Source organism: Carassius carassius, chromosome 40, assembly GCF_963082965.1.
Source record: "Carassius carassius chromosome 40, fCarCar2.1, whole genome shotgun sequence".
Lineage (NCBI taxonomy): Eukaryota > Metazoa > Chordata > Actinopteri > Cypriniformes > Cyprinidae > Carassius > Carassius carassius.
Window position 1 is genome coordinate 25,869,684 of NC_081794.1, and position 12,379 is coordinate 25,882,062.

Here is a 12,379-nt window from a genome sequence, read left to right on the forward strand (position 1 = left end):
TCTCATACCTTGCACTTCCTTTGTTACACACCCTTTCATCGTTTCCTCTTTCCTCTCCACATCAGCATATCCTGACATTACAGCTGTTACAAAACTCTTGAGAGGCTAGTTCTGCAGCAGTACCTTTTAAGATGTCTGTTAATTATTTGTATGATTGACAAATAAGTATCCAGTACATTCACAGAGTCACAGCCCATTGTTCCCTGTATTTCATTTACCCTTTTCTCTGTACTTTGTTCCATTTTACAATTCTCTGTCACATTCTCATTTAGTTTGTGTTGTTCCTACAGCCCCGTTTGGATCAGAGCGGCGATTGGCCCTGGTCTGGAGACACAGAAGGAGGGTCATGTGACCCGCGGTTTCGTTACTCCCTCACCACTCTCACCATTCCTCGCCGCTGTGTCGGGTTGGCACGCCGTCGGCTGGGACGGGGCGGCAGGTGAGTCAAGTCCATCTCATTCCGACTGACTTCTTGAATTGTACTTTGTTTATTTAATCACATTTAACCTGTTTCTCAGGTTTCTTCTGGACCGAGCTTATTCGGATTTAAATGGAGTATTCCAAAGTCTAGACACTGATTCCGAGCCGGACTTCTCCTTCCCTGCTTCCCCTCTCCACCTGCAAACCACTTCCCAGACCGTTCCCTCATCCTCTTCATCACAGTCCTCATCCTCCTCTTCCTCTCATACCACTTATTCAGACCTGAGGCACATCCTCCAAAATATCAAAGCGTGCCGCTGGAGGCACTTTAAACCACGGACACTAACCAGCCAATCAGGCGCAGGGGATGTGCTGTCACGGAGAGCTTTTAGGGGGTTGATGAGGGGCGGTGCAGGGCTGGGTGGCAGGACACTGGGACCACCAGCAGTAGGTGAGTGAACTCGAACACTCGTGTGCATGCGCAGTGCTGGAACTGTTTGTGTGCTCGTGTTTAATTCCGCATCATCAGTGAAGTCTGGAAAAAAACACTGAATGATTGACAGTTATTTTAATTGAAAAAGCGGTGTTTGCTGTAGCAATGCTTGGGAATGATATTTTCGGCCCTTCATTGCTAGGGCCCTTTTCTGTAGGTTGTGTAAATGACTTGGGGAAGAGTTTAAGGAAGCTGTGTATAATTCCTTGGTTTTAATGTTTGTCTATTGTACACAGTGAAGTGGTGCAAGGGATGAGATTTTTTTATTTTTTTCCTTACGCTTGGAGTGAGAAATTGATTGTAGGGCTGGGTGATATGGAGCAAAAAATATATCTCGATATATTTTGCTATATCTCGATATACGATATATATCTCTATCTTTACAGGAAAAATAACCCCCCAAAAACTACTGTAAAAACAAATATGCCAAATATTACATGTTTAGGGCCCTATGAAATGTTTTTTTTTCTTCACCATATATTTTATTATCTAATTCTGTGTTTAAGCAGGTGTAATTATTTAAATGCATAAAAAAATTTCTTAAAATAGCCTTATAATTTTTTTTCACATTTTTCTGGTTATCAAAATTAAGGCATAAAACATTCATTTAATTTATCTTTCAATAATTGAAAATTAAGCAAACTTAATTTTTTGGTAAACGGGATTTACTATTGAAAATAATACTAAAGAAATGTTGTGTGATTTATTCCTTAAATTGTTCGTTTCATTTTAATAGTAGTAGTAGTAGGCTATGTACATTCTGCTGAACTATAGGCTAGTAATAGATTCGAGGCAGAGGAATTTGCCGATCATTTTTTGTAATCGAGTTACTCGAGGAATCGTTTCAGCCCTATCGCCCACCCCTAATTGATTGAATATGGAAATGACGCATCATGGCCAAAGTGGTCAGCGTGGATTTGCATATTAAGAGCAATGTATAGTGGCTTTTCCACTGGGTGCATTTTTCTTAATTGTTGGTATTTTGTTAAATTTTATTTTATTGTACTTTTACAAAATATTTTTTATTGTATTTTTTATAGTACTTTTTTACATTATTCATATTGAGATATGAATATGATGTAATATATATATCATATATAAATATAAACGTGGGGTTAAAAAAAAGCAAAAATACAATTAGTTTCTCAAGTTTTATATTTAAATGTAAAAAAATAGTTGAATGTTTAGCCTCATATATTGCTTAATAAATCAGGCAATATCTTTTTTTTTTTTTTTTTTTTGGAAAACAAATATTTGGATATAATGGAACTTTTTTTGGGCCTGCATGTTTTAAACACATTTGATTTGTGCCTGTTCAGAGGAAAATGTTTGGGCACCAACGGCTTAGAACAATGTTTTGTCAATGTTTTCAGTGTTTTGTTCACATTGATGCAAAAGCATGACTGAGCTTTTTGCAGAACCAGACAATAACATAACTTCTTGATTTTAACAGAGCCACAGAGTCTATGAATGTCTGCTAAAACTTGACCAGTGAATAATTTCATATTAGAAAATATTTAAATGAGGACAAATCGATTGCGTCGTTGGGCTCGTCGTTGACAAAGAAAAGCAATAAACCAGGAGAAGCAAATGTTCATCAGTAGCACAGCTGCAGCTTTTCATCGAATCTCATTAAATGCGTCCAGCATTAAATGAAACCCGTTCAGAGCCCAGCGTTTGCAAATGATGCAGTCTATTCTCCTGTTTCATGTGTAGCGCTCCAGTTTTTAATATCTACATGGCTGCAGCTCGCTTGTTTTCCTCTCTTTGATGAGAAACCTTTATAATGCTGTTGTTTCAGTAACTAAAAAGGTCTGCATTACATTGAGAGAATATTGATTTGATTGGTTTATTCTTCGCTAGTTTGAATGGAAAGCACACTAATATGTACCCTGAGGACATAAATAAATGAACCTCTCCAAAACTGCTCTAGGAATCACTTAATGAGCATTTTACCATTTCATTTAAGTAAATAAAAGCCTCTTATCACACAGGAATGTAAAGGTATTCATGGCAACCCATCAAAATAAGTTTGGATTCGCTTGTGCCAGAAGACACCGTGCCAGAGATATTGTTCAGTAGAATGTACATAATACTACTAATACTATTAGTACTACTAGTAAATTATTACAACTTAAATTAAGGAATAAACATTTCTTCCACGTTTTAATATTAAATCACATTTGTTTGCAAAACGTTTTTTGTTTTAATAATTAAAAGATAAATCAAATGAATGTGATATGCCTTCATTTGATAACCATAAAAAAATGAAATGCACAAAAAAGGCTATTTTAAGAATACATTTCAATAGTAGTTTTATGCATTCAATTGATTAGACATGCTTAAACAGAGAATTTGGTGGCAATGAAACATACGGTGAGAGAAAAATAAAACATTTAATAGGGCCCTAAGCATTTTTTTACTTTTAATTAATTGACATTACTTTATTTTAATTACGACATTTTTAATTAATAAAATTGTATTAAAATGTTAAAAAACTGTCAAGGGGACAAAAAGTAGAATCCAGAAAAATTAAAACTGAATTTGGAAAAAACATAAAACAATTTGGGAAAAAATCAAACCGATTTCATAGAGCCCTTTACAGGTGAGCACAGTCCCACCAGCGGCGCGCGTCGGGGAAAAAAAATCCTCACCCCCATTAAAAGCTGTAAACCTATGGGAAACACTGTGATGCATAACACCCAACTCTGTTACAAATGTGTTTTTGTGTTCTTTAAGATTTTTAGTTTCTTTCATTGAACAAGAAACGCTGTGAAATTGACTGTCAGATGTATAATATTTCTGTTTTGTGTTCCAGCGTTCACGGCTGAGCAGTATCAGCAGCATCAAGAACAGCTGGCCCTCATGCAGAAACAGCAGCTGGAGCAGATACAACAACAGGCCAATGACACCGGCTCGAGTCAGGTGTGTAACGGAGACACACAAATGTCACTCGTGTCTGCAAGTCTGATGGCTTGTGTAACACTCTCCTGCTGTGTCCTCAGTCTCTTGTGTCCAAGACGGTGGACTCAGTCAGTGCCCAGTTTGCCGCTTCTGCACTCATGACCTCTGACCAGCTTTTGACCCTAAAGGTCAAAGAAGATGGTGTAGGAGGTGGAGTCAACGGGGTCGTCCAAGCTTCAGGTTTGTGTTCTGGACAAGCTAAATCTTTTGAGTTCTGTCTCTTGAGTCCTGTAACAATACTGTTTTCAACTATTTATTGTTTGCTTTACAGGAGTTTACAAGGGATTGAGCATCTCTGCCACATCCTCTAGCCAACCAACATTGACCGCTGCCCCGCCCACCTTCCTGTCCTCCACTAGCAACTCCAACACAAGCTCCGCCCACACGGTCCACATCCCTATAGGTAATCATGGTAACAACACAGCCAACTCCACCTCTCAGGTCCTGATCGGCAACAACCTACGACTCAGTGTCACCACGCCCTCTATCGGCAGTCTCAATGCCCGTCACCTTCCCAGAAGTCTCAGCAACGTGCCACCCACTGCCTTGAAGCTCACCGCCAGCAACTGTCAGCTCCCCAAAGTCAACACTGGGTAAAGAATTTCATGCATGGTTCCTTTATTTTTATATATATATATATATATATATATATATATATATATATATATATATATATATATATATATACAGACATATATATACAGACATGGGGACTTGTGACTTGGTGACTTGGACTCGAGTCGACTCGAGTCGCTATTTTTAAGACTTGTGACTTGACAAAAAATAAAATACTTGAGACTTGACTCGGACTTGGAAGTTAAAGACTCGGGACTTGACTTGACTTGAGACAGGATGACTTGAATGACTTGAGTGTTAATCACATTATGTTTTCAGTTTGAATATAAAATATATAAATTATTTTTAAAAAATAAAATTGATTACTCAGCTGGAGCGCAGGCTGAGAATCGCGTTGTCATGTCATGACATCATCAGTCATGCCCTCTCTACCTTACGCAGACCACGCCCACTTAGATCAGATATCACATCAACATCTCAGCTTGAGGGGTACTGAGGGTCATCGCTTTTGTCGTCAATAATTCGCGCCTAAAAACGCGTGGAAATCGCTAGTCGCGCCGCTTTCTCATTGTTTCCAAAGCGCTCGGGCAGTTGCGCCCCTGAGGCGTCGAGCGTGTCGCACCGCGTGTGCGTCGCGACCGCGTTGCTTCCATAATGAGCGCGCATACCGGTGGCGCATACATGGTGGGATAGGCAACACCGTGCTCGGCTTGCAGACAAGACTCTCGAATCTTATATTTTGCAAGTGCAATACCTTGTAATAGAGGTAATGACTTTAATGACTCTGGGAGAGAGAGAGTGTGTGTGTGTGTGTGTGTGTGTGTGTGTGTGTGTGTGTGTGTGTGTGTGTGTGAGAGAGAGAGAGAGAGAGAGAGTGAGTGAGTGAGTGAGAGAGAAACACACTCGTGCTTCACCTGATGAAGGAAACCCAAACTGAGTCTGACTCCAATCACAACCCCAACATTCAGAAACTAATTGACAAAAAGCTGAAGTATAATTATGATGAAAAATGAAAAAAAGGAATTTGAGCTCCAAACCAAACTCCAGTGTTATTCGGCCCTAAACAGAACCACAAAACAGGCAAATTACTTATCACTCAAGCAATTAAAAGAAAGACAAATCCTTTCAAAATATCGACTCAGTGATCATGATTTGGAAATAGAGATTGGTAGACATAAAAGATCCTGGCTACCGAGAGAAGAGAGGCAAACACTGTGAGCTGAATCAAACAGAGGATGAGAAACACTTCCTTCTTGTCTGTCCCAAATATAGCACTACAAGAGAAACATTCTTCCCACAGTTTGAAGCTTTGAATCGTTCATTCTTGTCTCTAAATGACTCGGAGAAACTACTCTATATACTTGGAGAGAATGAGACGGCAGTCACAATAGCTGCTAAATATTTATACACCATACACACCATACGAAAGGGATCATTTATTGTATTCAACTGTTTTATTTTATATTCTTAATTCTATATAATTACTATTATTAATATTAGAAATATTATCTGCTGCTGCTATTTTTATTGTATTTTATTGTAATATTTTATTCTGTATCTAAATGCTAAATTTGGCAATACTGTAACTCAAATGTCATGCCAATAAAGCAACTTGAACTTGAACTTGAGAGAGAGAGAGAGGAGAAATGTAAGAAAGTTTAATGTTGTATGTAAACTGTGTTTGAGGGGAAGTTGTGGCCTAATGGTTAGAGAGTCGGACTTGCAATCGAAGGGTTGTAAGTTCGAGTCTCGGGCCGGCAGGAATTGTGGGTGGGGGGAGTGCATGTACAGTTCTCTCTCCACCTTCAATACCACGAATGAGGTGCCCTTGAGCAAGGCATCGAACCCCCAACTGCTCCCCGGGCGCCGCAGCATAAATGGCTGCCCACTGCTCTGGGTGTGTGTTCATAGTGTGTGTGTGTGTTCACTGCTCTGTGTGTGTGCACTTCGGATAGGTTAAATGCTGAGCACAAATTCTGAGTATGGGTCACCATACTTGGCCGAATGTCATGTCACGTCACATCGTTTGAGAGAGAGAGGGGGGGGGGGGGGGTGTTCAGAGAGGAGTCTGTTGGATGTTTAGCTGTTATTTGTTTTATGGACTCAATGTTGAAAATGTAAAACATTTCTGTTGGCAGAAGTGAAAAATAAATAATTTTATGAAGTTACAATTTTGTTTGATTCCATGATGTATTTTACTGAACATGAGTATTTACAATGCAAATCCAAATTATTTTAATTTACTGTTACTTATATCTTGTCTTTAACTTTATTAAGATCAGATTCTGCAGGTAAAATTACAATAATAAGGTGACTTGACTTGGACTTGACTTGACTTACTACAGGACTTGACTTGACTTGACATAACTTGTGACTTGACTTGACTTGACTTGCCCGAGAAAAAAATACTTGGGACTTACTTGAGACTTGAAGGTTAAGACTTGAGACTTACTTGAGACTTGCACATGTGTGACTTGGTCCCATCTCTGTATATATATATTAGTGAAAAGTTAGTAACAATCCAGTATGGCTGGGCATTTCAGCAAAAAAAATGTTATCTTAAATTAATGTATTTTTTTCAGAAAGCATGCTGCATGCTTTTCCTATTGCACTGCCCGCTTCGCATCTTTCGCATCAGCAAAAAAGTGGCTTCTGTGTGAAAGTCACCTAGTAATATGAACACGCCACATGGAAGCGGTAAATCATTTAAAACGACATGCGGTTGGATCATTCTTTTCTCTTTACTGTTATCACCGGCATATTGTCAAAGTGTCTAATTCTAACATTTGGTAATATTTCTTTTCAAAATTGTGATTCTTTGCTTTCTAAAAAACAAAAATTTACATTAAATTTAAATCTATAAAATCTGAAAAATTGCCCAGGCCTACATCCAACAGCATATTTTTGTTTGTTTGCAAATAGTTGCTTTTATAACACTGACAATCTGTTAGTTTGGAACTTTTTGTTTGGAAATATTTTTATTTTTAGCAAACAGTAATCTAGTACTTTTTTTTTTTTTTTTTTTTTTTTTTTAACTCTCTGACCCTGGAGCACAAAACCAGTCTTAAGTCTCTGGGCTATATTTGTAGCAATAGCCAAAAAAAACATTGTATGGGTCAAAGATTATTGATTATTGACCAAAAATCGTTAGGATATTAAGTAAAGATCGTGTTCCATGGAGATATTTAGTACATTTCCTACTGTAAATATATCAAAACTCAATTTTTGTTTAGTAATATGCTAAAGAATTGCTAAGAATTCATTTGGACAACTTTAAAGGCGATTTTCTTAATATTTAGATTTTTTTGCACCCTCAGATTCCAGATTTTCAAATATGGTCCGATCCTAATAAACCATACATCAATGGAAAGCTTATTTATTCAGCTTTCAGATGATGAATAAATCTCAATTTTGAATAATTAACAAGACTGGTTTTGTGGTCAATGTTAACACATTTATTACAAAGCTTTAATCAAGCTTAAAAATAATAAAAAATAAAAAATAATAATTATATCATTAAATTGTATTTTAACAGTAACCGTCCAGTGTTTTTGCAAGTTAAGCAGTAGAGTACTGTTTTTAATTGTTTGGATTTTTTTTCTCACAAATATTTAGTTACTACAAACAACATCCAGCTTTTTTGCAATGTTTTTAAACCACATTTAGCAACGGTAACATTAAGTAACTGTATTTAGTGACTAGGGCTGAAACGATTCCTCGATTACAAAAAATGATCGAGGCAAATTCCTCTGCCTCGAAGCCTCTTAATTTATTTTAAATCTCACGTCAGGTTCTTTCGCAATGATTTTTTTTTTATGTGACAATGCGTTTAACGTCACCCACAAAGCGGAAGGAGACACAAGGAGTCAGCAGTGTTTTGATTTGAGGGCGCGGGCAAACGTAAAGAGAACGTCGTGACGTGTGTCCACTGCAAGATAGAGCTGGCATACCACAACTAGGTCCCTATGATTTCCGCGATGCAGAAAACGCGGAGGGAATCGCGGAATCCAGTCATACAAACAAAATTTACAGTTAAACACGGAATTTGCCAAATTTTGAATGCGTTAATCAAAAATAGGTCATTGCACTCACATCAAATCACGATATGGACTATTATCTGTAAATATTAAGCCGGAACAGTCTATTTAAATATGAATCCTGCATGTTCTGCGTTTCTCTGTTAATGAATGGAGCAGAAGTGCGTCTCCGTTTATTAACACACACGGAAGCGCGCGTGACGCTCTGGTGATTTCAGCGTCTGCGGTCTCACTAAATGACGATGTGAACACATGAACAACATCTCCAGAACTGCTCTGACAGTCACTTCATGAGCATTTGACCGTTTGATTTAAGTAAAACTAGCGTCACATCACATTCACAGAACTGTAAAGGTACGTCAACCCGTCAAAATAAAAGTCCGGCGTCCTGACATTTTATCCTACCCGTCAGAATTTCAATATCGCGTCAATATAATTAAGCAAAAACACATTTTATCCGTTTACTGATCCGTTACATGTATGTTTACAGGGAGAATCACGAGCAGGAAAAGCAGTCCCTCAACAGTATAGCAGAGAACACAGTGGCCATGGAAGTGACGTAGTGACCGCTGCCTGGACGTCCTTTTTTTCTTCTGGTGCTGTGCACCAATTGGGTTCGAGGAAGCAAAAGGACAGCAGGTTTCCACAGCGACTGTCTGAACGTGACAGAAAATCTCATCTCTGTTTCTTTATTTTTGCCCCTTTGTCATTTTTTAAATATACTTTGTTTCAGTTAAGAGAAGTGATGTCAATTATGAAAATGGCTAATATTTGCTGTACAGAAACTACATATTTGTAAAATCCCTCCACCATCATCACCCTTGTATATACGCTACTTGAATACAGAACTGTTGAGTTGATGTTTTGCACTTGGGGAATCAAAAAGAGTAAAAGGTGAATGAGGGGGAGTGTGTGAGGTAAGCGTCGAGTGTGCATGGAGAGGAAACCTGCTGTTCTACCTATTTATTGTGCTGTGTTTACAATGATTTTCTTTTTTTTATGTTGGTTATTTTCTTTTATTTCATACACTGTGTCCCTCAGTTGTTTCCTGTGGTGTTGTAAGTGTTTAGGTAGCTGCCAGTTCCTAAATTGCCCCGTTTTCGAGTTCGACGGACTGAACATTGATGGTATCATGCCAATTTTTTTTTTTTTCCCAACGGTTTTTTTTTTATTATTATTCTTATTACTCATTTTCCCCTCTTCTGTGAGGGATGGGACGTGTTGGGGTTCGATGCCCTTTAGGTTCAGGGTTTAATGGGAGGGAAAAATTCAAGGGGTTGGTTATAGAAATCTTCCATTGTTATCATCCCAAAAATAACAAAAACAAACAAGGGATGAAGTCTTCACTTTGGGAGCTTCCAATGCTTCCAGTCAACTAAGCACTATGTTTTTTTTTTTATATATATATTGCTGCTTTTTGTATAAATTCAGTTTGTTTTTTCATATGATGGACTGTTTGGTTTGTCCCTGTTTTTATATTATAGTTATTTTTGTATCTTGTTTTGCATTTCCATTGTTTAGTTTTTCTTTTCTTTTTTTTCCTGTTCTTGTGGTTAAGCGTCTTTTGCGCTTTGTTAACAGAAGACTTCATTCTTTGTTGCTGAACATCACGCGCAACAGCCGATAAGCGCCCATCCAAGTCATCATTCCGGTTTAATGTCATCATTCAATAACAAGAAGCAGAAAACAAGTGGATGCCAAATGAACGTCATCTCCTTGGCCTTCTTCTCTAAACGCATTAATCCAGCAGACTCTGGACTACTTCAAGGCCTGAAAAAACCCACAAGTTAAAGGTTGTGCCTTCCTTTGGGAATGTCCTGCTCAGTCTCTTCTGTGAAGAGGATGCTCCGGCTCAAGACCGCGGTCCTGTGGTACACACTTGTCCGGAGCTGGGATCTCCGATGCCCAGTCCACTGGCTGAACTGAATCATCCTCCTCCAGGGGTTTTCTAGTCTGATCTGGATGGAGGCAAAAAAATATAAAGAAAAAATATTGAATAAGAAAAAAAAAAAAAAGATATGTGACAATTCAAACATGAATCAGACAATAAAGCCCAGGTTATTATATGTGAACTAATGAGTTGAGTTTTTTCTTGTGTGAAGAAGTGACCGAATTTCTGAGAATTTATACTTTTATTTAGCAGGGATGTATTAAACTGATCAAAAGTGTCAAAGACATTTATTATGCTACGGAAGATTTTCATTACGCAGAAATGCCATTTGTCAAAGAAATCTAAAATTAAAAAAGTAAAAGCATATTAGAATGAATTCTGAAGGATCATGTGACACTGAAAACTGGAGTAATGATGCTGAAAATTCAGCTTTGCATCACAGAACTCGATTACATATTAAAACAAATGTTTCACAGTATAATTTTTTTTACTGTATTTATCAAATGAATGCAGCCTGGGTGAGCAAAAGAGATTTCTCAAATCCTAATTAATCTAGACTATATTTAACAATGATATACATGTAGTCCTATTGTCAGGTCTTTCTTTTATTTTTTGGTGTTAAGAAATTCTCTAAAGATTTATAAAGAATACTCTAAATCTGGCAGATTTTAAATCTTGGTGTTGGGTTAAAAATAAGCAAGATTTCTGAGTAATAGGATGTTACTCGTGTCATATATATATATATTAGGCCTGTCGATTGTTTGCATTTGTTTTTTTATTTAAAACTCAAAATGATTTTTCCAAAGGAAATGATGCTGTAACAGAAGCCCTGTAGACAAACGTGACAGCTTCTAATATTGAGCACCATGAATTAAACATTCATATCAATTCTTAAAACAAAAATACAAGCTTTACAAGAAATTGAGTGTACTATAAAAGTCTATATAATATCCCTGGTTTTAATAATTTAAAATAAACACTACATTCACAAAAATGGTTGCCAAAGATTAATGGAAAAATATTTTGTTTTGCAGCAATTTAATTGAAATGATTATATCTGTAATGTTCTCAGACTGATGGTTCCAGTGTTTGCACATTTAAAGATCTTGGAAATTCCCAGTTTACACAACCTCGCAACACACATGCCACAAGACGGTGCAAGGATGTGTGCTTAGCAAACTGTGAAACATTAGAATTGACAATAAAGTTCATGCATTAAATTTCCTCCAAGTCAATTACATTTTCAGTTTCCCTTTTCTTCTGACTATCTTTGGTGGCAGGTGAAGTCAACTTGACATAAAAAATATACCCCGTGAAAGCTAAACTATATAGAGGTCAACTTCCCCTTTCATTTTTTTTTTTTTTTCAGATCAACTCCTAATCAATAAAATCCAGTCTCATTCTACAGTTTCAGGTTGAACATCCTGTTTATGTCAGAAATGGCCCCAGTGTATCATGAATGGGTTTGTGAATTGCATTCTGTGTTCTTTTTGAAATGATCTCTATATGTGGCCTTTCAGCTAGAGAAACTGAGGGCAGTCCTCTTATAAATCTAATCTTATTGAATGTCTGGAATGTGTATGAACGCAGTAGGGGATTGATTTTCATCTTGTGAGGAAAACATAACATTGTACACACTGCAATCTGTCAGATCCTGCTGCATTTTCTGTTTTCCATCTCTTACTCTGTTCTGCTGTGTATATATATATTATTTTATTTTTTTTTCAGAGATCTAGCAGGCTGAATTTCAATATGAATGCCAAATCATCTCTCTGCGCGCCAGAAAGCCAAATATTGTTTTTATCGACCTCAGCTGAGAAAACTGAAGTCGCCTGTTACCATAGTAACATATTTAAAAATCGTTTGAGTGTTTAGGTTGAGTTTTAATGATGCTGCAGCTTTAGACTTTATTTTTCATTGCTCAGATGTGGTTGATTGGTGAGTATGAATGTCAGGATGAAGGAGAGAGTGAAAAAGTCTGAAGCTCTATGCAGGTCT

General features: G+C 37.3%; 1 protein-coding gene across 2 annotated transcripts in view; it reads left to right on the forward strand.

The window, feature by feature from the left end:
* The window catches only part of epc1a (enhancer of polycomb homolog 1 (Drosophila) a), a 40,634-nt gene extending 30,072 nt beyond the window's left edge, over window positions 1-10,562 (forward strand). For both annotated transcript variants that reach the window (XM_059532758.1, XM_059532757.1), the window contains exons 9-14: window positions 291-439; window positions 519-871; window positions 3,732-3,838; window positions 3,919-4,057; window positions 4,149-4,470; window positions 8,981-10,562. In XM_059532758.1, the coding sequence (XP_059388741.1) occupies window positions 291-439; window positions 519-871; window positions 3,732-3,838; window positions 3,919-4,057; window positions 4,149-4,470; window positions 8,981-9,053 (1,143 nt within the window). In that variant the 3' untranslated portion in view covers window positions 9,054-10,562. The remainder of the gene's footprint in view (window positions 1-290; window positions 440-518; window positions 872-3,731; window positions 3,839-3,918; window positions 4,058-4,148; window positions 4,471-8,980) is intronic.
* The last annotated feature ends 1,817 nt before the right edge of the window (window positions 10,563-12,379 follow it).